The 26041-nt window shown below is 31.9% G+C and overlaps 1 protein-coding gene and 1 pseudogene across 1 annotated transcript in view; both read left to right on the top strand.

The window, feature by feature from the left end:
• Positions 1 to 26041, top strand: part of LOC143195345 (sodium channel protein 60E) — a 301968-nt gene that overhangs the window by 247746 nt on the left and 28181 nt on the right. Inside the window, 9 exon segments of the mRNA XM_076402400.1 lie at positions 9277 to 9431; positions 14441 to 14589; positions 18106 to 18247; positions 18312 to 18529; positions 20089 to 20259; positions 20312 to 20505; positions 20558 to 20663; positions 20720 to 20864; positions 20867 to 21061. Of these exon segments, the coding sequence (XP_076258515.1) occupies positions 9277 to 9431; positions 14441 to 14589; positions 18106 to 18247; positions 18312 to 18529; positions 20089 to 20259; positions 20312 to 20505; positions 20558 to 20663; positions 20720 to 20864; positions 20867 to 21061 (1475 nt within the window).
• Positions 22862 to 22944, top strand: LOC143196786 (uncharacterized; annotated as a pseudogene).

The following is a 26041-nucleotide window of genomic DNA, read 5'->3' as shown; positions in this document are numbered from 1 at the left end:
TTGAACTGATTAGAGAGGCAATCTGTTCTGTCTGGCATCGGCATTTTTAATCGGAGTAATAATAAGCAACGATTTGAGATTTGTCAAAACAAGCAAAGTGTTGAAATAACGCTAGCCGGTTTATAACCTCAGATCACTGTTATTTTGAAGAATTTTGCATACGTTTGACAACCTACTACTTTAACAGGCTGGTTTGGTTACATGTTCGAACTTATCAGAGAGCATTTTGTCCCTAACTAGAATAAAATGAGAAAGAAAATATTGTCTGATTTTAAAACGAATTTACAAATTGCGGCAGGCAATAAATTAAATATTCTAATGACGTATGTTCAGACCTTCTTTGGATAGACTATACTACAACTTATATCATTATGTATGTTCTCTTTTAATTTTCTTACAAATACATTAAAAATATTCATACAAATATTTCTTGTCGGCGAGGTAATTGTAAAATTACTGTTAATTACTTGTTTTGTTTTGTTTCCATTAAATATCGATAATAACAATGTATAGGCAATAACAGACACTTTAGTTTCACATCGAAATTCAGCAGAATATTTTTCAGCATTTATAAAATATCATCTATTAAAATGTAAAATTTCAACTAAACTTATAATTTCTTCATATTTATTATACCTCGTACTAGTTTTATTTAACCATATTTCTTTTTTATGTAACTTAATATTATACTTAATTCAGTACGTCGACTTAGAAGATGTCCTTAATACATAAAAGTGGATTTGGAATATAAATGTTTGGTAATAAACAAGAGTGAATAAAAAGACCCTTGCAGCATTTAAATCCTTCATAGTATATGTGTCTAGTCCTATAGCTTAACATTTCGCCACATTCAAGCAAAAAGTTTGCCAAGGGATTCCAGTTAAAATCCGTCTTTGAGTGTAACACAAAAAAGTTGAAATTATGCGATATCTGTCGTACATTTTCAAGATCACTATAAGAGTCTGCCAGACTATTGCATTTATTGTTATACCTTTTACAGTTACATTATTAATGGTCAGTTAATTTGATTTCTTCTTTAAATACTCTAAAACAGAACTCTAGACAGAATAATTAATTAAACTAGTTAAATACCAAACACTGATACTTCTACTATTTTCAAAAGCAAGTTAAATTTGTTCATGTATCAACGATGTTGTCTGTAATGATTAAAAATATAGAAATCTAGTTAATTACAATACTAACAAAGAGTTGTTTATAAAACAACTTAATATTTTATTTGCTTATGTCTGTTTTTAAAACTCATTATATGAATAATGATCTGTTATTGAAAAAATATCAGGAGAGAACCTTCAGATAATGATTTATTGTTATGTAAAGAAAGGCATGAATACGTGTGAAGAAAGTTTAAGTGAGTGAGTCTGCGTTGGGACATCTTGCACCATCATTAACTATGGTTTATGGAAGATATAAAAAATAAATTTTATTTTTGATTTTTGTGATTAATAATCATTTAATTAGAAAGCAAAACTATTGCTGTAATAACAAAACCAAATTATCAATGGCATGATAAGCTTAAACTGAAAGTTGAATCTTCAGAATTGACAGGACAGTGATACTTTTGCGATAGTCGCAGGTTCGAATCCTACTGGGGCATGGATGTAATTTATATGTGATTGTCATTGTAAACGTCTTATAGCCAACAGTGGATAATCCGACAAGGAATAACTATCACAATTACGCCAGTTACCAGGCTGGACAAGACCAAATGTCTTATAATGGGTCTCTAAGTTAGACACTGGCCCATCGTTAAGCACACGTTAAACCGTAGATCCAGTCCAGTTAAAGCCTCATTGGTAAAGAGGAGATTTTAAAATAGTTTTAATTATAATATATAAATGTATTAATATTGCTACTGACTAAGAACACGAATAGGGATACATGAAGACATTCCAATAGGAAATCCCTAGAATGAGAGGAATTAAGAAAGTTATGCTGGCTATACATTAAATGTACAAGTGACACCAACTAAGTTAGATTACCAAAAAATGTAGCTAAATGACTAAATATTGGAAATTAAACAACGATGAAAATATTTTTCAATTTCTCACATTTCGTATTTCAATATCAATAACAAAATTAAAATGTGTAACATTATATAACAGAAATATGTTTCATTACATGTTGCTCATTCAATCCATATGGAAACTTCGAACATCTTTGAACGAATATCTTAATATTGTTTTAAAGAACACAGCTTATGGTTGAATGCTTATGGTAAAAGCTGTCTAAATTCTCCTTGATTAACAAATTTTCCATATTTTATATATGAGTGGAATAGCAGAGCAAGGGAAAGATTAACATTCGTCCAAAAAATAGTGACCCGCAAGAACTTTGACAGCCGGCTAGGACATTTTGCATATTGGCCCCAAAAATATTCTTCTAGCACTACTATGAACGTGTGGCTTAACGGAACAATTTTTGCTGTAAGATGATGATTATTTTAAATATTTGTGTAGAAACTGTAATCATTTATCAGAAACTAAACTGAAATTAATATTCAATTTCATCTTCCAAGCAACCATTAGTACACAGGAAAAAGACTTGGTCCTAATTTTAAAAAGGTTTTATTAAGATTTTGGACAATATAAAAGCTTCTAACTATTCTTATTACAACTAATATGACAAACAATTCCAAAACTATCCGTTGTCTGATAAGTCCTAAAGTCTACTTTTTGCTAAACCATCTTGATTTTCACCTGATGGTAATAATGAGTGAATATCAAGGAGAACGATTTTATTAGACCATAAAAGAGACAGAAAACTGATACCAGGAACAATAGAATATCAGCATGAGGGATGATTATTGTTGATAACTTAACAAGTATAAATAAAGTACATCATATTGGACAGAAAATGCAAAAAACGAGCACCTAATATTTTAATTTTAAAAATTTAGTGTTATTGAAATTAAACTGAAACTTTTAATATTTATAAATTTTTTTTTCAAATACATAAAGTTTGGGTAAATCGGTATAGAGAGATTTACAAACATTTTTTGTTGATCTATGTTACCTGCCTAAGTGTTCAATAATAAACGAACGATGATACAACACACATGCCATATGACATCTATAATAGTTCACTGCTTAGCTGAAGACAAAATTACAGCTACAGAATGCCTTCTTTACTCACTATTACATAAAAATATTCCTCGATTGCGATAGATGTTTAGAAGGATATTGAGCTTAACAAATTATGTGTTTGCATGTATTTTGATCAACTATATATATTGAATGTAGAAATATGAAGTATTAATTTGAACAGCCTAACCTAAAATTAAATAGTTTTGACACTATTCTACGTAAAATAACAGTTTTCCATTTAGCGCTATTGAGTTATTCAATGGATACAGATGTTAATCATGTAACACTGAGAATTGGATTTTCGATATTCTTTAATTTTAATTTTATTTAAAGATATCTATTTCCGAAGCCTATCAAACACTTTTAGAAACATAAGGTGATACTATTTCGTCATATTCCAATTGTCGATTTTAGTTTTAACGTTTTAAAAATGGTTATTTTGATGTCACTGAAAAAAAAACAGCCTGGAGCAGCAGAAAGATTCCAATAGAATAAATTGCAATACCTATTGAAAGAAAACTCTTAAAGAATTTTCAAATAGCTTAGTAATTGACAAATAAACTATTTATAGACTTATAATAGGAAAGGTCCAAAATGAGAGGAAATGGCTATCACGCGAATTGACTGAAAATGAAATTTGGATGCAATTCGAAAACTAGATCTACAGTGCATAATCCCAAATGCAGAGTGTTAGTCTATCGAGTTAGTGTTATCGAAAAGTAATATGCATTAACTTAAAATCTTGATATGTATATGATGGGATAAATAAGGTGTAGTATATTATGCACCCAGCTTACTCATCAGACATAGTGATTCCTGATGACCGCTTATTCAGATCGATACAGCATGACTGGCACACAGTTTTGAAATGTTAAAGAAGTGCGAAAATGGATCGATGATTGAACCGCTACCAAACTAACATTGTTCTTTCGACACGGTATCGTCATGTTACCATTAAGATGGGAAAAAGTATAAAAAATTATGAAAAATATTTTAATTAATATACATTGTACAAGTTCTCAATAAATCATTTTTAAAATGGAAATCAAAATACATGCCAAATATATAAATTATATATTCTGCCAATGTTCATGAACCTTTCTGTTCTCAACTAATGTATATGAATATCTAAATAACGCAACTGTACCATCTTTTCACAACTGCAATTTAAATAGTTAATTATTTCTTCAACTAGTTTGCACAGTTCGCATCTACTCTCATTTCATATCTTATCTATATTTCTTCGTTTATGCTAGTTGGTATTATAGGTATTATTAGTATAAGGTAGTCCATCTGTTGGTTTATTTCTGAAGTGATTATTTTTTCTATATTAATATCACTACACTGATCATCATTGATATCAGTGTTATATGTTGATACCAAATCTCCATTGTCAAGCCATTTCATGGTTCACCTTAAAATTTAAACTTTATAAAATGCGCTATTACTGATAGAATTTTTAAATATAGTAATAAAAAACAAAGATAAAACCCTAATTGCTCTTCACTAAAAGTAAAACCAGTTCTTTCTAAAACGTATCTTCTATAGAATATTAAAGATCAATCAAAGTTAAAAGTATTTTAAATTAAAATTAAAATAAAAGTTCATCTTTACAAGTGTTACATTTCTAACTACATTTAACAATTTTAATTATTGTTTACTTATCGAATAACACACTTGACATTTATTTTGATTAGTCATTATATGTTAAGGTAAGTACATTTTTAAATCTATTTTGCCTATATAATACAAAATTAAATAAACTTTTATTAAGCATTTAGTATATGCAAATCATTAATATTATTTCATTCAAGTAGTATACATATTTTTTGAACACCTAGCACCTTACACTCTGTATCCAAATCAATATAAGATCGCATTTTTTTTATAATTCTAAATGTTAATGATTTTCGCTTGCTTGTTACGTTTTTTGTGCTTTCGCCAATAGTAACTTTGACCCTTCCTATTTATCTTCTTTCTTAAACCATGCTTACCATATTTTTTCTATGCAAAGAAGAATTTGTGCATTTTTATTATACGAAGAATTAATATTATTACTATCATTTTGTTTTTGAATCGAAATTTTGAGGGAAAACAAATCAACCAAGGCGTATTTGCCAATAAGTCTTGTGAAATCAGCACACAGACTAAGTAGAGAACTAATGAATTAGACTGAAATCATGTTCTTCGCTTATTTTAATTCTTCAAGTTAACTTACCCCACGGACAATAATTCTTCTCTAATATACTTCTAATATATTAGGTGTATGACATATTCTTAGGAATTATTTTAAAAATAATGTCAAGCAGACTTATTTACAAATAAGAAAAAGCAACGAAATTAATCAGAAATATATTGTTCATCAATTTTTATAACCTTATGCCGTTCATCAGGTATAAACAATAAGGAGTGCAGGTTTAGAAGTCAAATGAAATCATTAACCAATTGAAGCAACATTAAGTAAGAGAGGCTTCGGAGTTATATCAGTGTAACTTACCTGCTTTCTTACCCAATAAAAGACCTTTTCTAATCAACCTTCTCATATGGTCTGTACAGGTATTGGCTCTAGGATTCCACTGGCACCTGCTGACTAGCTTCGAGAAGATTATAATGAAGTAATCCCTTCAACTTCCAACAAATGAATAGATGAATATTTTTGAAATGGATATCATGTCTAGATGTCCACGTAGTAGGCAGTTCTGTATCTATCCATGAATTTTTATGTTTGAAATTCACCCAACACATTTTTACAAAAACGTTTTGTCAATCAACAAATCAAGGAATTACACGAGTTTACCTGTTCGAGTGTTTAAGTGTTCTTGTTAAGTTTTTCAAATGTTGCAAACACTTGTTGAGTGACCGCCAACCGATCTACCAGCTTGAGTTTGCTTTAAGTTTTCCATCATTAAGTAATCCAACTTAGCTTGAAATTCCGCCTCTTAAAAGTTTCGAGACTGTTGAAAAGGGAATTGATGACAAAGATCGAAATAGCCACTTTATAACCTTTGTACCATTAGACATTTCATAAAACATAACGTTTTCACCAAGAATATGATAAATTAATTAGAAATTCCGGTGCATTTTTGCTTGAGTTTATATAGAATATGCCAAATATGCTGCTTATATTATTAAGAGCTTAGATAATTCATGTAAACTATTGGTTGGTCTTCTGGGTCTACAATCCCATCCTTTAGGCATCCGAATAATTATAATTATTTAACAAGGCGATAGTATTCTTATCCCAATGTTTTATTTTTATTTTATACTTTATATTAATTTATATTTCTTTCCCCATTTTTATTTAAAATCAGTTTTGTAGCAACCAGAAATATCTTTCACACTATTTTAGATTCTGTTTTATCTAAATTTTTTAATTTTTTCTTAACATATTCGCCAGTCGGTTTACAGAGAAACATCTACGTACCAATCTTCATTCTTATTTGTTAAAATTGAAATGTGAATTGTACAAAATATACAGTAATATGTTCAACAATTTTTCATGTCTGAAACAGAATATATTTTCAAAGTCAAGTTCAGAAAAAATTAGTTTACCGATAACTTCATGGCGATAAAAAACTAATTACCTAATTCTCAGTAATAATCGTAGTTTTTAGTTATAAAAGATGTAAACAATATATAATAAAATAATTATAAAGTTCCACCATAGAAACATTTACATGGAACTGTTTTGTATTCAAATAAAAAAATGCATTTTAAAAACATCGCTTACTTATTGAAAATTATGACAAAAAAACCCAATTTTACAAATAATTATTGAAGAGATTGTTTCATACAAAAATAATACATACAACATGATCTGAAATATTTTTATTTTTACATTGGATTCAGCTAAAATAGCATTATCTATTTTCGTCTTATCTGAAAAAATAATATATCCGATTTCAAGCATCGGCACCAAGAAGAAACAAGGAAAAATGGTTTGGGGGGTTTAAAGATGTTTAAGAGAGAAGAAGAAATAACAATTAAATCAACATTCATTTAAAACATGGAATAAAGGTACACATATAAGGTCACACTCAAGTTTTTCTTCAGAACCATCAAAGGGCGTGACAAGCGGGAATATTTATAGGCGGGAAAATTTTTAATTAAAATTCTCATTTATAATAAATACTATATAACATTTGAATATTTATACTAATACAAAAATATATTTAACAGGTCAATTGAAAAGTTCCCGGCTTACCATAGTAAAACAAATCTTTTTGGCAAAATTAGTTTTTTTTATTTAACATAATTCCCTTAAACGGTGGATTGTCTTGCTGAAGCAGCACTTCCTTTTTCTTCAAATGCGTCCGTTTTTCGCCAATATCGTCCTTATACCAAACGGTCCAATAACGCTATATAATAGTCGCTGTCCTTTTTCAAGGTAGTCAATGAAAACTATTCCATGCGCATCCCAAAATACAGACGCCATAACCTTGTAACCTTGCCAGCTGACTGTTGCGGTTTCCCACGCTTTGGAGCGGGTTCATCGTGTCGATTGGACTTCGGAGTGAAATAATGGTGCTATGATTAATCCATTGTCACATATCGACGCATCGGGTTTATTACGCTTGATCATCTTCAAACACTGCTCCGAATCATCAACTCGTCATTGTTTTTGGTCAAAAGTGAGTTCGCGCGGCACTCACTTTACACAGAGCTTTCATACCCAAATATTCGTGAATAATATGATGTACACGTTCAGTTGATATCTTTAGAGTGTCTGCTATTTCATTCAATTTCAATTTACGGTCATTCAAAATCATTTTGTAGATTTTTTAAATGTGTTCGTCGGTAACAACCTCTTTTGGGCGTCCACCGCATTCACCGTATTCGATGCCCATTTCACTACGTCTAAACTTAGCATACCAATCCTTGATGGTTGATTTTCCTGGGGCAGTGTCCGGAAATTCGGCATCAAGCCAAGTTTTTGCTTTAACTGTATATATTCCTTCAAAGAGCAATATTTTATCAACAGGCGAAATTCCCTTTAATCCATTTTTTCACAATAACAAAAGTTGTTTCACTCAAAATGCTATAATTCACAAACTAATAATCCGACAGCTGTCAAATTTATACACGCATCATTTGAGGGTTAGAGCTAACTAAAAAATATATGGATTTAATTCTAGTAGCGCCATCTATGTGTCAGATAGGGGACATTTCAATTGACCTGTTAACATAAAACAAATGTAATCTGATATTGCTGATGTTGACAAGTATTAAAAATGTTTCATCGGGTAATAATATAATTTCAAATGGGAATATACTGAACGTTTTAATCTATACGGCATCATATAGAACTATATGTAAATCATATCCCTTTAATTCAACATTATTGAGAAATTTTCCATTTCTACAACATTTATTATAAAAATGAAAAAAGTAAAGAAGAAGTTTAATTTACCCTTTAAATTCTAGTAACATGTCTATAACAATCTAATATACACTTAATTTTTGGTACTTTTGCTGTTGTAGTATATGGTTCCAATCGTCCTGAAATTAAAGCTCCAGATTCGTTTATTTCAAAACAATATATAGAGGAAAACATGTTATAATTTTCAGCTATCAAATCTCACAACTTACTCCATTTGAAAAAACGATTTCTACTTACTTCGAACTCTTTTTGACGATTACAATGTGGATTGAACTCATATAATCATATTTTCCATCTCGGTAGGTTAAGATAAAGTGCATAAACATATGTTATATATTTCAATTAAATTATTCATCCTTCCTGAAATACAAAGAACCGTCCTGTATTTATGTAGGAACTCATAAGGGAGTTCTTAAGTGCATGATTGTTTACTTTTAATAAATATTATTGGGCCAGAGCAGGTTTGTTTGCAATAGAATTCACATCATCACGGAACAAAACACTTTTATTTCTTCTTCACATTTAAAAATTAATAAATAATTTTTATAGTAAAGTTTCGTTAAAATAAACAAGAGTATTAAAAAAGTTGGCTATCTTCCCAGAACAAAGCTAGAAGTTATACACAACAAGGGATAAAAGCTTGGTTGAAAGAAAATTAATTTAAAATACCACACCCAACAAAATATATTCCATATTATTTTTAATTACAAGTACAAGCTGCCTTTTTTGTCTAAAAAAATTAACCATCCTAAATTTTACAATGCTCTAAATAATAACTGTTTGTGATTTTAGATCGGTAACACCGAGTAGAAGCCCCAGCCCGAGACACAGCCAAAGCAGTGAATCTCCTCGGCCACAGCATCTCTCCATACCATATCCGGTTCACAGACATGTCCAAATGGGCGAATCAAAGTATTCGGACACTCTCCACCCGAACAAATCGCTGGGTAAGTCTAAAAATGTCCTATATGTAGACATTAAACTAATGGCGATACACAAGCCGGTCGTGTTCCGACACAAATAAAACTATATGTTCGATTTCGGTGGGGCTAATTCGAGAAAAGGTCGAAGGTAGCGGGCTGGAGGGGGACGGGGAGCAGGTGGTAAAGGGGGAAATGAGCCGGGGTTAAGTGGTGCAGTGCACGCGAACTGACGGAAAACATGGTAAAAAAAGCCTACGGGTAATATAAAGGTTTATTCCAAGCCGGATTAATAGTTCCCATTCTTATAAAGTAACTGTAAAGTGTAAATGTAGGGGAACTTCATTAGTTCGATATCGAGGCTTAGTCTTACGTAACATGTGTTTTTGTTGTTATTTGGAGGCTGTTTCCAATCAATTTGATCTAACAAAATTATGCTAACGGTGTACCTAAAAAACGGTTATAGAACTTTCTCCTTGTTTTTTAATTGAAGAAATGGTTTCATTTAACAACAATATTTTCCCATCTACAGGCAACGTATGAATGTCATCAGAAACAAATCATACCCTATTATATTCCAAGCAGCAGTGAACATACGTCACCTCAATTTAAGACTCGTCAAACAGTTAAATATGCGCGGTGACAGTGTAGTGCGTAGATTCAAACACAAACTATTAATAGAAAACGAACTGATTAATAGACACATAGAGTGAGATTTCATAATAATAATTAATATAATTATGATATGAATGGTAATTTTAAATTAATTTAGAATACTTTCTAGAATAATATTTAGATTATAAGTTCGACAACGGATCACTTACTAAAGCGATCTTCTACATGTTAGGATAATTACATTATATAACATAAATCATATAATAATACTTATTACCCACGGGCAGATTGTTGATATTCGAAGAGATTAATTAAAAAAATATATGACGTCAAAACCTCGCAATGTTGCCGCATTCACTCTGAGTTTTAATACATTTTGGCTCTGACATATAACAAAATTCTAATCTAAATAAAATAATGAAACAAAAATGTTATCATATATAATTTACTTTAACATTATAGTACACCTAATGCATATATTATCGAATAATTTAAATTGCAGTTAATTATACAGCAACAATAGTTTATAGGTTAAAACTGTTTTATTATATTTACATGAAACTCTTTTCCACAGCACCCATGAGGTAGAGTTCTAGGCGCATTTTTTATGTAATGGTATCCCTCTGGAAGCCTAATCCAAATAATTAACCTTTTTACGTTCTAAATTTAGTTCTTGTTTCCATGACATGTCATTTTGATATCACTTTATTTCTTGTTTCTTGTGTTACTGCCTGTGTACACCATTTTTGATAAAATTAATCACAGGCTCCCTAATGTATTTACCATATCTACAAAACAGGCAGTATCTTCTCTTCATATATTTCAAGCTAATGCTCATATATAATTCTGAACAATTACATATCTATACACACAAATCTTTTATACCAAACAATACAATTTTCTACAGTTATTTTCTATTAATTATATACACACCTATAGTTATTTGCACTCCGATCACCCTGTTTTAGTAATTGTCAGTATTGCATCATTATCACATATCCCGAAAGCTTCATTTAATGACTGTCATTTTCTGTGTCACTGTTAAGTCAATGACTAAGCTGTTAATTTCCAATCAATATAAAACTTGTTTGGGATTCCACCATTTGTCAATTTCTTCCTCTCTCTTCCTGTATCTGATCGGGCTCATCCAAACCGAAGGTATTATTTTAGACTACTTCTTTCCACATATCCAAACAGTTCTTGTTTGTATATCTTGTATATCCAACATGTCTAATGTTCTAATTCTTTACCACCACCCTATCAACACGATTGGAGTAAATATTCAGTGATAGGGAGATATATATAATACTTTGGGACCATATTATTCAGCTATCTCATCCACTGTGTATCTTTTTTCGATCTTATTTCTAAAAAACTAAATTGCAAAAATTGAACATTTTATTTATATTTACCGAATAACAATTTGAAATAGTTCAGTTTCTAACATAGTGTCTTCAAAATGTAATTCATGTTTTGAAAGCAATTTCTTCATTACAACCATTATTGATTCCACCAGTGTGCTATAATATGATACTATGGTCCATAACAATAACTGATGGTTCCTCCAGGTTCTTTAACAATTGATTTTCAAACCAGAGCAAAAATATTTTATTGTTCATTATTCCATGGGAGTTGCCGTTGGGTTTGCTTCTTGGGCTATAAAAACACCCACGCTGCTCCATCAATAAAACCATCCTTATTAACATAATCATTAGCATGATTAACAATATATCTACAAAGAATTATTAAAAAATATTATAACCAACAAAATCTAATCAAATGTGATTCTAACTTTTATCTTTTTCCATCATCTTTTGTTGTCCAGGGTCCTTTGTTAGGGTCTTGCAATGAGTGGCCCAATGTACCATTTTGAATTATCCAAGTCCCGTCAAGATAAACAAATTCAAATAAAAAATCTTCTTTGAATTTATTGTATGCTGTTAAAAACTGAACCTAACAGTGTATGAAAGGATGTTTTACATCTCTCAAAAAGCTGCAAATCTCTAAGTTTTTTATAAATACATTTTTCTTTTTACAATTATCTCTAAAATAATTGTATTAAATTATGTTTATATCGAAGAAATTGTTTGTGTACTCACTGTTTTTATACATTCCATATATTTGATCTCGAATAGAGCTAACACCAAAACGGTCTTAATTCTTCACCCACTTAGTATGTGAGCGGGCTTTCTTTGGCGAACGTAACATATTATTGTTAATTTTTGTGGAAATTTTAGCCACAGTGCTCACTAATCTTCAGCACAGCAGCAACACGCTAAAAACATGTTCAATAAAAGCAACTTAATAATATTTAATATCATAAATAATTACCTCTCTAATGTATCTTACTGGAAATAGGGAGCCCCAATTATCTCGTTTCTGTTCGAAATAACAATTAGAAACACAATCAGTTAGAGTCAGAATCTAACGATCTATTGTTTTCGACATTTTCAATCAGAGTAATATGGTACATAAAGCAGCAATTTAAAATTTATCGAAACAAGCATAGCATCAAAGCAACGTTTGCCGGTTTATAACCTCTTGTTATCATTTGACATTTGACAACCGAACGACTTTTGCAGGCTCATTATTTACATGTTCGAACGTATCAGACCTCATCTCTTTTTAACTGGCAAAAAAATGAGAAGGAAGATATTGTCTGATTCTAAAACGAATTTAAAAATTATCGCAGGCAATACATTAAACATATTGATGGCGTAGGTTCACTGCTACTTTGGATAGAGTATAGATACAGAGCACCTACAGGGGATAGGCAAAATAATATGAACACCAGATGTATTGAGCCACCATTTGTTTTTGAAACAGCTAGAACTCTTCGCGCAATAAATGCATCGAGTGTCTCAATAGTTTCCAATTTAATGTTTTCCCATTCTTGTACCAAAACATTAATGGATGTTCTGCTTCAATGATGTTGGAGATGGAAAACTACTCCCCACTCTCAGTTCTAAAACTCTCCATATTGATTAAATTATGTCGAGGTCTGGCGATTGTGCTGACCAAGAAAATTATTTGATGCTATTCTGATATTTCTCAAATGAAGACTGAATCTTTTTGGGTGGGTGTATAGCCACCATTATCATCTTTGAATATGGTAGTGTTTGACAATAATATACTAGTCATAGTAAGAATATCATTAGGTCATTTTGGCTATTGGGGCTATCAAGTTATCTTAAGTAAATACCAGCCTTTTTCAACTCGGTTTCAATCTACTTAATAAAATCCATAGGCAGAGCTAGATCAACATATATTAGGTGTTTTTATATACTCTGATTATTTTTTCAGTTTAACCTTTCGATATAATATATATTGAATCAAAATACGTTTTATCATGTTCTATCACTTTTTCCCATCCTTCTGGCATCATGGTGTTAGAATATCGAAAAAGCGGTGTTAGTTTGGCAACGATCCAATCATATTAGATAGTCATCTAATATATCGCATTTCTTAGGCTTTTCGAAACTGTGTACCATCCAATTCATGCTGCATCAATCTGAACAAAAGCTCTATAACTAATGAGCACCCTCGGTGCGACAAATATTCCCATTCAAGGCTCACCAATGTATCTTTCACAACTTTTTTAACTGTATGTGTGTGGCCTAACGTTGTCATGCATCATTATGACCTTGCGTCTTTTAATCAGTAGTGTTGGTCTTTCTTGCAATCATAGCCATTCAATTAACGAATTATCGAGTATCTTTTGATATTCAATCTGAGTAAATAGTCCAAAACTGTTCTATAGTTGATATAGATGAAATATGTTAGTCTATTTCGGTATTTTAAAGAATTTCATGGATCTTTTCAACGATTGGTCGGCCAGAAAAAAATTCATTTTTATCATCGATGTTTCCGAAAAGAAAGCGAACACATTCTGACAATAGCGTTCGCTTAAGTATAATCGCCACACAATTTTGGATAAAACAAAAGCAATATATGACGAGATTGAACTTCTCCATTTTCACAGCAAAATAACATTTGACTGAGTAAACGAATAAAGCTACATATTTAGAATGTTCCATGAACTATTACCCCAGCAAATTAACTTATTGAATATTCATTGAATAAGTATCACCGGAATTATATATTAAGAAAAACCGAATTTACTTTACCTAAACCTAATATTTTATTGAATAAGATCTCGCTATTTTCCAGAATATAGCATTACTAAAATTGTATCAATGAAATTTACAATCATAATACATCTATATTCTATCTTATTCTAACTGTAAAATACGTAATTCTTGTTAAATATTAAATACATCCCAGATAATCATTTAATGCTAAACCGCAATAATTGACAAACCTTCACAAATATTCAAAATAGCTATATATTTTTAATTTAATTAGACGAAAATTAAATTTTCGATTATATTTTGGAAATGTACATCTTCTAGTTTGTGCAGGTCCATCTAGAGCTGGATTGCAGAGTAGACAAGCCAGTAACAATAGCGGTGAAGGAAAACAGTCCTCATTGGATGACTCTGGTGTCGTTGATGATCACGAAGAAGCTGATGCTACGTCAGAGGAAGCACATGTTCAAAGTTCTTTAAGGGTGAGTGTATCAAATATTTCGTATATTTATTGCCTTTAATTTTATGATATGCATTATATTAAAAATCCTTATTGTACACCAGACAGTAATAAAAGTAATTGTGTTATCAGAAATCTTAAAATATACAAAATACATAACTGATATTAAATGAGAAAAACATACAACATTGAATTGTTCTTCTTATTTTTTCCAGTTAATGCATAAAAAATTATGTTAAAGCAAACACTAAATCTAATCATTACATAGCTTAATCTTATTTTTCCATATTCACTCTGATTCAAAATAAATTTCAAATATTATTCATTACCTTTTCTTAGCAAAAGCAACTCTATCATATTAGTTTATATATGTTAGTTTATTTTATGTTTTCAAATTCAATAATTGTACGCTAATTCCCGTTAGTTTTCTCCTTCAGTTACTGAAAACTTTCATGACACATACAGAAAATATCTCCATTAAACAAACGCACCTGCAAATTTTCAAGAAGAATCAAAGAATTTAGAAGAATACGCTAATAACTAACAGAAATAAATGAAAACTTTAAGATTAACTAAATTTTATTTTATGTTTGGAAACAAAAATATTAACAGACATATTTTATATTGTGACATCACGACGAAGTTAAATTGCAAACACCTCTAATGACTCCGCAAAATTGAAAAAATTACATATGATGAAATGTTAGTTTTGATGTAGCCGGAAACTTGCTCTGCCAGTCGGATTAACAGTTATTTTGGCCTGTGTATAATATGTTCATATGTCAAATCATAACCTGTTTCCTAATAGTGTAAAGTAGACTGAAAAAAAAACTTTTTGGTTAGAAATGTCAGAACTACTACAGTGAAATAATTATGATTTCACCAGATATGTGCATCGATCAAAATGGCACACATAAGGTGACATTTTGGAATTGGAAATAATTAATTTAATTGTTTTTACGACAGTTTTTGTATCATTTTGTATCATTTTTTGTGAGATTTATTAACACTTCATATATCGTTGATTAGCATTTGAAATCTATATGAATAAATTCCCTTTGAAATACATTAAAATTACATTACAATTCCTAAAAAAAAATTCTTAGGTCAATAGATTGCTCTTAGAAAGAGAGCGTTGTCTGATTGATAACATTTTAACATTTTATTTTTTATTATTAGTAAATATCTTAGAGAACTTAATGTGTATGGGACCTGTTTATGTGACTTCTCTATTGTGGCTTTATTAATTGAAGATGGAACTTTATGAATTATTGCTGCATTTATGTACTTTTCTAACCTTCCTCCAACTAACGAGTTGTTCAGGTTTAAGCAGCTAGAAATGAACGTTTCTCTCTCATTTACAACAGTTTGTAAAGCTTCTCCAGTCTTCGATAACTTGTTTTTCTCATTCTATATTCGTTGCCTTTCAGCAGTGAAATCACTCTATTATATTTTTCATTATTAATCCATGTAAAACCGAAGTATCGAGCTTTTGATATCCCGTAAATGAGTCAAAATTGTTATATGATCGATATTTAGTTAGTGATGTGACGAGGAAATATACATCGGTCAACATCTATATTTGAAAGAACTTCATCTAGCTTTTCGCCTAACTGACCAGGACAAAGCTCATTTTGCAAAAAGCAAATAAATCCTGAAACTGGCGTTTACTTAATCACGTATCACCATAAACACCACACAATTGTTGGGTGTGTTACATTTTCCCCATTCAAAATAAAAGAGTACGAAAACAACCTTCTGGAAAACAACGAACAGCTACTTTTCAAACGCGTATGGCTTTGTTAAATAAGTTTCACTAGATAATTTGATAACATATTAGATTATTATTTGAAGGAAATAGATTGCTGATCCTGCTAATATTTAAAAAAAAATCATTAATATTATAATTCACTGGCTTTCTAAGATAGCTCTATAGGACGGTTAGACCTTTATAAAAAATATTTTTCTCTTGTAATCACAGATTTTCTCAACAATTTTTACAACCAGCTGATCGAAAAGGTAATAATAGGAATCTACATATATAGTTTTATCATTTTGGAGGTATTGTAAGACGAAATTCATCAAAGAATTGAAGAAATAAAAAAATTTATCTCTCTATCTCTAATAGATATGATATACAAAATTATATTAATAACTTTTACAATCAAATTGCGTGTCGATGCAATTATTAGCACATATAGCCATCAAATCAGACTCCATCAAATGTTTCCAGTGAAAAGTTTAACATGGTTGAACATAAGCTTCCCAAGAACATTTTGTAATTTGTAATTAATTTGTAATGTTTAGGATGATTGTAATTGTTAAGATCAATTGTCAGATAACAAGATTTTAACAGCAAGATAACAGTGTATCGATAAAAATAATATAATAAAGCACCATGCTATAGCATTGTAAAAACTGCTATAACAAGTTACAAATAGTAGCTGATGCTCACCCCAAGGTGTATTGCGTGAAGCTCATCCAAAATCGGTTGTTATGTAGGACAAAATCGATGATGTACTTGATCTTATAAAACAAAATGTTTATGTGGTAAAAAAATGTATTCGCATTGAATCCTAAATAATTTCTCAAAAAATTCTCAAGACAATTCATTGATGCAGTGAAATGTTTTAAAAAACGTTCAAGAAGCATCAAAAGTTTTTAATATTTTCTACATAAATTACGAATCATAAATATATTCCTGAAATATAAGACTGAAACAAAAGAAGAAAAAAATCGACTATATAGATCTTTCAAAACTAACCAAATTCAACAAAATTTATTCCCAGAAAAATATATCTTAGCAAATGGTTCTGCCAGTTTGATATAACTTGGATAATGGCATTAGAGCAACGCTGAATATGTCAAAGCTGCATCGTATACGACTGTTTATTTGCCAATTTTAATGGGTTATCCATTGTACTGTCCTGATTTGGCACAGTGACTTTTTCTACTGTCACATTAAAAGCAAATTATATTTTCAACGATTTTCAACTTAAAGAAACGGTTGATACGTTTAAAATATGTATATATTTTGGAGTTACTTCAATTGGAGTGGGAAATAGGTAACAAAAACAGCATTCAACATATGATAATGTGCATTTATTTTCATACAGGATATATTGAGAAACAATAGGTTCAGATTTAATCAGCAATATTTGCTTTTTTATTCTTGGGTCAAATATTTTACCTCAAATATTAAAATTTGCTAAAAGAAACTGTCAAACTACGTTTAAGTTGAATTATAACATTCTTTTAAACAACTTTAAAAAATAACAATAGTTCAAAAATTCAATTATTCAATGTATTCAATTCAAATTCAATGTATTTTGCATTCAACAGTTTAAATAGTAAAAAAATCAATTTTCTATTATTTGCATAGCTGCCATCAAACCAACTTTTAGCACAAACTTTAAAAGGAAAACAGATACATCGGGACTAAATAACGTCCTGTCATAAATACTGCAAACGGCGTTTTAAATAGACACACCAGGCTGGTTTATAAATAAACAACTAACGGTCGATATCAATATTTCAGCGGCTGGAGATAACACCGATGACCGTATCTGTCAACCCGAAGGAAATTAAAGTCATCAAATGCAACGGTATCGGCGCGGGTAAAAAGAAAACGGAAATGTACACGCTGCAACCGGACTATCTCTCTCATATCGTCGTAATAAGTAAGTGCAAATTGTCGAACGTCGAAGGACCAACCGTCCTGACGACTGATCCGTTTCGTTTCAGATAGCGAGATACCGGACAGGAACTGTTCCTGCTGCGAGCGCTGCTGCATGGACTACGACGGGTGGCTTCAGTTCCAGCAAGGTCTCTATCAGATCGTTAAGGATCCGCTGTTCGAGCTGGCGATCACGGTGTGCATTGTATTGAATACCATGTTCCTTGCGATGGAACACCATGGCATGAGCGAGTCTGTTCTCAGGGCACTGGATATTGGAAATAAGGTAATCATTTTCTTGTAGATATGTTGTACATACACAAAAATAGCGCTTGTTAACTATTTGAAACTATTATTAGCTTGTAAGTAAACAATAATCAATAATTAAAAGTAATTGAAAATGATTCGTATTAGGTGCTTGCATGTATTCTGATTATTTAAACTAACGTTGGGAACTATAGAGTGAAAATAGTAGAAACAGTTGATAATCGAAAAAGAACAAACAAAAAAAACTAGCGACTAAAACTAGGAATTACTATTTCAGTGGAATGCACAATTCCACTGTAGGTTTAAAGTTACAATTCATGAACGTTTACAGAAGCAGCTCGGCCATGCGGTCAAGTTGTTCAAATTCTGGAGGTTGCAAATCAAACCCCTGAAAACCACGGCCATCATATCCCAAAAGAAGTGCTACGCTCTGCGCGCCTCGCAATTTAAAATCGACACCACAATAATTCCATGGCTAGATAACAACACTTAGGTCCCCACTTCGACGGACAGTTCGGTTGACATTCCCAAATCCAGAAAGTAATCCAGAAAGTAAACGCTCCATGGTTTGTCAGAAATACTCAAATTCATAGGGAAACTGACACTCCAAAAATCAAGCACTTCATATCTCAATTCCACAAACAACAACTCAGATCAAGTTCTTCTGAAAACGCGCTTGTTAGCGAGCTGGTAGACATGCTGAAAGCTTAGCACCGCGTCACCGCTAACCGAAAGGAGAGGTTTCTTGGCTGAAATGAGCTCATCCGTCGTTGCAGTCATAACTTGAGTTAACCCACGACTGCCGTATGGGGGCAAATCAATAGAATCGCCGGGTCCTCGTGCCCAATAACGGCTGCCCGATCAGCGGGTGCCATATTCCCAAATTTAATGCAGTAGCTGTAGCGATCCACAAGGGTCAACTGTAAGGCGGTTTTGGTTTAGTGTATTGATAAGCCCAGAGGCAGTCCCACATAACCCGGGCCAACTTGTCACTCCAGGGCAAGTCTCCGCGACCAGGTATGCGTCATGCATTCAACCGCCTGGTTTTAGGCCAGAACAATTCAGCGATAAGAAACGGAGATGTACGAATTCCTTCCCATTTTAATTTTGAGACAGGAAAGTACGGAGGTAATTGTTTGGTTATTTGTGCAACATAGATCATTACAGTGTGAACAAGAAATAGAATAACCATTCCCAATATATTTAACCATACAGCGACAGTGACATAATATGATAAAAGTAATTGATTTATTTCCAATTAATTCCAACATATTATATTTCTTCAACCGTGTCATAAGTAAGACTGAGATGTACATATTTGTTTTCTCACTACTATTTTGTGGAAGGAATTTGCACGGGAACTAAAAACACTGTCAATCAATTAAAACTTAAAAAACGTGTTTATTTCGATATTGAATGATACATGTGGTCAATGGGAGAATGTACAGCGTAGGTGGAATAAAGGGTTGTAGCGGTCGCTACACTAAAAAACCTAGATTATGAACTTACGAACAATCACTGTTAATTAATAATTCACAAAGAACTTATTTATTATTAAAATGTTTGAATTATTTTCAGGTTTTTACATCGATTTTCACCTTTGAATGCTGCCTAAAAATTATGGCTCTTAATAAAGACTTCTTTCACTGCGGATGGAATATCTTTGATCTGATAATCGTTTCAGCTAGCCTGTTAGATCTTATTTTCGAGTTGGTCGATGGATTATCCGTATTGAGAGGCCTCAGGCTGGTAAGTAAACTAATATTTTAAGAGAATTACAAGACTATAGATATAATTTCAGTTGAGAGTCTTGAAGCTGGCTCAAAGTTGGATAACAATGAAAGTCCTGTTGAGCATCATTATCAGCACCATTGGTGCCTTAGGAAACTTAACGTTCGTGTTGGTTATTGTTATTTACATATTTGCCGTTATAGGGATGCAACTGTTTTCAAAGGATTATACTGAGGAAAAGTTCTTTCCTGACCCAATACCTAGGTAATTGAATTCAACTAATATCCTAAACCTACTTAATTCTTTATACTTTCAGATGGAATTTTACCGATTTTTTCCACTCTTTCATGATGATATTTCGTATATTGTGCGGTGAATGGATAGAGCCGTTGTGGGACTGCATGAGAGCTGAAGATAATGATGTACGCAAACCTTAACATCCTCTATCAACAACATAATAACAATTTAACTGTTCCAGGGTCCGGGAATCTGTTTGGCCATTTTCTTGCCTACTTTAGTCATGGGAAATTTCATGGTTCTGAACTTGTTCTTGGCCTTGTTACTAAATAGTTTCAATTCAGAAGAATTAAAGCACAGAAAGGAGGCAAGTAGCCTTGCACTAACCGTGTTATAGACGAGAGGGTAATCGATCATTTTTAGGAAGTGGGCGATGAATCCAAACTAGCGCAGAGCTTCCAACGTATTAGAGACTTAGTCAGGAAACGTCGTCTGGCAGAACAAAGCGAGAACAACACGCGTCTGGAGCAAATTGTGCGGGAAGTTATGCAGAGACATGCTGAAGAAGAGGCCATGAAAGCAGGTAATTGTTGGACTAATTATTATTATTATAATGTTTTATTAATTACATTAGACATGCTCAGAACAATCTTAATAAACAAATTAATTTATTACTACTGTTTTGTTGTACTTGCATTAACACGCAAGCAAGGCGACCACGGGATTAATGCATCGGTATTTATTTCCCAATTTAAAGTAAAACTAAATCACTTAAGCTAAAGTTAAAAATAGACTTATACACTGAGCAAGTTCGTATGGTTTAGTTCGCTACAATATTCTGATTTCTTGACTGTTGTCCAGTAGCTGTATTGCTTCCACGTTGCTGTGATATTGTAACCTTATTTTATGTTTTAAGGAATCTGAATCTCTTCGTATACTCATTTGATTTCGAAGTCATCGTGTGGCTCTTCGTTGGTTACGTAACGATTACGTTACGAAGCATTGGTAATTCATCGTAGAACTTTGTTTTGGGTCCAATGGATTACTAGTTGGTTTGATGTTTTAGTGCAACCCCTATTTGTATACAGATATTTTTTTTGGTCCAGATTGGTTTTATGATTGACTTCGGAATATCTTCCGACTAACCAGTAAGTGTAACCTTAAGTCTAAGTCTAATCTTCTCTGCTTTTTGTCTATCATGATGTTTACCATTTAACTTACCATCGAGATATATTCCGAGGTATTCAGCATAATTCTTCTTGAGGAATCGGGCATCCGTCGATTGATAATTAGGTTTTTATTATTTCGCCGCGAAGCAAAATTAATATGGACAGATTTGAAGCTATTGAGCTGTATACTCCCAGTCTCTAGTCCATTTGTAGATTTTGGTGACTGGTACTTGTATTTTTTTACAGCCTTAGACAGAGATACATCTTTTGCCATGTACTGTTTCCTTTATTATTCGAATATCAGTAGTATAGAGCAGATACACTAGTGGTCATAATATATTACCCTGTGGTCCTCCAGCTCCAGCTAATTATTATAAAAGTCAATTTTTGTAATAAACTATATGACTCGTTGAATTTGGCTGCATCGTGTACGATTTGACTAATCAGCATAATCGATCTTATAATGGAGCCAAGAGCGACAGTTTCAATTATCTCCATTAGATTAACTGTATTATAATACGCAATATAAATTTGACAGGTGTCGGATCATTAGTTTGTGAATTATAGCATTTTGAGTGAAGCAACTTTTGTTACTGCGAAAAAAATGGATAAAAAGAAATTTCGCGTATTGATAAAATATTGCTTGAAGGGAAAAATTACTGTTAAAGCAACAACTTGGTGCCGAGTTTCCGGACACTGGAAAACACCCCAGGAAAATCAACCATCAAGGATTGCTATGCTATGTTTAGACGATGTGAAATGTGAACCGAATACGGTGAACGCAATGGAGGCCCAAAAGAGATTGTTACTGACGAAAACATGAAAGAAATCCACAAAATGATTTTGAATGACCGTAATAGAAAATTGAATGAAATTGCAGACACCCTAAAGATACCAACTGAACGTGTGCAACATATCATTCACGAATATTTGGGTATGAGGAAGTTCTATGCAAAGTGGATGCCGCGCGAGGTCACTTTTGGCCAAAAACAACGACGAGTTGATAATTCGGAGCAGTGTTTGAAGATGATCAAGCGTAATAAACCCGAGTTTTTGGATCGATATGTGACAATGGATGATCATTACTCCAACACAGAAAAATAACACAGTTTCCAATGTCTAAAGCAAATCAATATAAATAAATAAAGTGGCAGACGAAAATAAATGGTCACGAGGTACAGCTAAATAAATTTTAAACAAATTTGTCCTTAGTAATCGCTTCGGCGATATTCAGAGAAGATTAGTATGACCCCTGAGCAAGGACGATACACAAATTCGTGAAGCGTTCCACAATGAAGGATTTTCTTAGATCGTTATCTAAAATAAATAATTTACTCCGGATCCTGATGGTGTTCCATACCCAATTCTTATCAATTTACCACCTTAAGTGCTAAATTTTATTTCGAATATATATAATGAAATATAGAATTCTCATCATTTACCCTCTAACTGAAGACTCAGTACTTTAGCCCCAATATAGAAGTCTAAAAACCAAAAAATAACTCTCTAGCTGTAGACCAATCTCTCTAGCTGATCATCTTTGCAAAATATTTAAGAGAATATTAGGACTAAGACTAAATTCCAACTCGCTTCTTTCCCGCTACCAGTTAGGTTTTATTTGGTGCTGTTCGGCAATGGGCCCTCTCCTTCACCTGAAACAAGATACTAGGGAAAGCTTTTGAAAAAAAAGCACACAATTGCAATCTTCCTATACATAGATAAAGCATTCTATCTAACCTGAAGATATAGAATTATTAAGCCACTGTATATCTGGAACATAAGAGGCAATATCCTTTATTTTATTAAAATCTTTTTAACCAACCGAACATTTAACACAAAGTCCAATTGCTTATCGCTCATGTATGCTCAAGATAATGGTGTTTCTCAAGGATCTGTTCATAGCTCTACATTACTTAATATTCTCATAAATTCTATATTCCATGCTGTAAGCCCAGATGTCAAAATTCGTCTTTTTATTGATGATATAACTCTCTTGTGTTCTTCGACAAATCTGAATGCTGCATTCTGTGCAATGCAGAATTGTTTGGATACCATCACTCATTGATCTGCCTCTTCAGGTTTTAAAATATCAGCTTCAAAATTATCTGTCGTCCAATTCTGTAGAATCAAAAAATATCCAAGACATCATTCCTTCACTTCGGATAATAATGTGAAAGCAACTAAATCATCTGCTAAAATATTGGGCATTAGGATGGACTTTCTTTCTCGCCTGGAGAAAACATACCGAAGACCTTAAATCTAAAACAGCTAAGGATCTTAATATAATTAAGGACTTAGCAGAAAATTGAGCATCGATCAATATTTGACACTAAGGACCTATAAATCTATAATCAGATTCAAACAAGATTATAGCTGCTCCTTATATAATTCAGCATCTACGACTTACCTATGAAGAACTGAAACAATACAAAACGCTGCCTTCAGAATGACACTAGGTGCTTTTAAATTTAGTCCGATAACTAGCATGCAATGACACTTGAATATCGAAAAAAATCATTGCCTGGACTGGTGACAGCTCTGACGTCACAGAGACTTGTATGATCGCTGCTTCCAAAGGACGAAAATGTTTCATAACAAAGATATATGAAACAATGCATATACCTCCTATCATGCAAGAACAAGTTGGTTTCACATCTGAACTGCCACAGATTATACGCATCATCAAAATATATTGGACATTAGCGGCTTAAGCAGAATGTGAATTAGTTACTATTTCAGAGATTATTCCTTTAAATCTTGTCAGAGTACGCGAAATGTGAGATCGTTCATACGGATGTCCCAAAATAAACTCTAAGTCTGCCTTCTATTTCCAGTGTACTTACAGCTGAAATGTGTTCTGAAATGCTCTGACACGCGAAACTTGCTTCAAGCTATCGATGATGTCATATCTGCTGCTGCATTGACAACGTTTCTTTTATGAAATAAAAATGAAAATGAAATGTATTAAATTTTCACAACTAGATTAAATGACAGTTTGGCAACACGTCAATAAGACGACAACTCCGCCGTCTATTAAAAATAACCGGAAGTGTCGATTTTCATACAAAATTCCCTATTTTGAAAATGTTCAGTTTTAGCAGGATTAACGAACAAAAATTGATGTTTTGTACATAAGAATAAATCAACACAAATAGGGTGAAACAAACAAAGCAATTTTGTTTCTGTAATTACGAGATCAGGCTGAAAATCAATTCATATGTATATTGTGAGTCGAGGAATTAAAAGCGGTTAGATGCTATGTCAATAAAATAAAACCATGTGTATTGTTATCGAATTTTTAACTGCTGAAAAATATAATTTCACTGAGATTAAATGTCGTTCAAAGGCTAAATAAATAAAACTACTATAAACCGATAGGTAATACCATTTAGTAGTTGCAAGTTTGCAAAAACCGTAATTGTTGACAAAACTTAATTATATTGTCGATAAAAATAGCAAACACTGCGATAATTTAATGTAAAATAACCAGGAACTGACATTCATGTTGAAAAATACAAGAAACCCTTCGGTTCATTATTGAATAATTGGGACATCGTAAAACATATTCACAATCGATACAACAATGTAATTTTTGCTGGAATGGAACACTTGTTACATATTGTTTTATTTTAGTTGACTATTTTCATAAGCATATGTACATTAGCCTACTCTCCTATAAAATAGTTATAATATTATTAAGCTCATAAGTTAATATTACTAATTTAAATGTTTGTATTGTAATTGTTATATTTGTAATTGTAAGTATTGCTATAAATTATCGCTTATCTATTGATGAAACAAAACCCTGTATATCTATCAACATAGGTATGTGTGAAATAATTTAGCAACAGATTATTGAATGAAGATTTATATATAACATACAACAATATTAGTAAACTAGTACATCATATAAGCTAACGGCGACGTTTAATAACTTATCTCAATGAAGAAAAAAGAAGAAACAATGTTTCATGTAATATAATCTTAAGGATATGCTAGTTTAAAGTGTGCATACCGAATGAATGTGTAAGCAAGACCATACGGTTTTTCTGGCATGGTTTCTCAGTGACTACTAAACTGTAGGTCCATGCAGTCTAGTTCCCTTTAGAACATAATTTTACTAAAATCCGTATACATGCAAAACAATGCACAAAATAACAAGAACACCCTGAAATAAGTTACACAATATTTATTTCTTAACTAGTGATCGCCCTGAAATCGATATTAGACCACAATATATTAAGTTAATCATGTTTCTGTCATAATACAGCAAAAGGGCTAATTTAAAAATGATATGTTACTAAAACTTGTTTTCGCAAAGTATTTTCAGAAATGTATATAATTCATAACATTAATTAAAATAATAAATGTCTGTAGATTAAAACATTAACATA

This window comes from Rhynchophorus ferrugineus, unplaced genomic scaffold (assembly GCF_030347505.1).
Source record: "Rhynchophorus ferrugineus isolate W39M unplaced genomic scaffold, kcgeb_rfMv2 rfM4, whole genome shotgun sequence".
Classification (NCBI taxonomy): domain Eukaryota; kingdom Metazoa; phylum Arthropoda; class Insecta; order Coleoptera; family Curculionidae; genus Rhynchophorus; species Rhynchophorus ferrugineus.
Note: the sequence above shows the minus strand (reverse complement) of the source record. Positions and strands in the feature narration are given on the sequence as shown.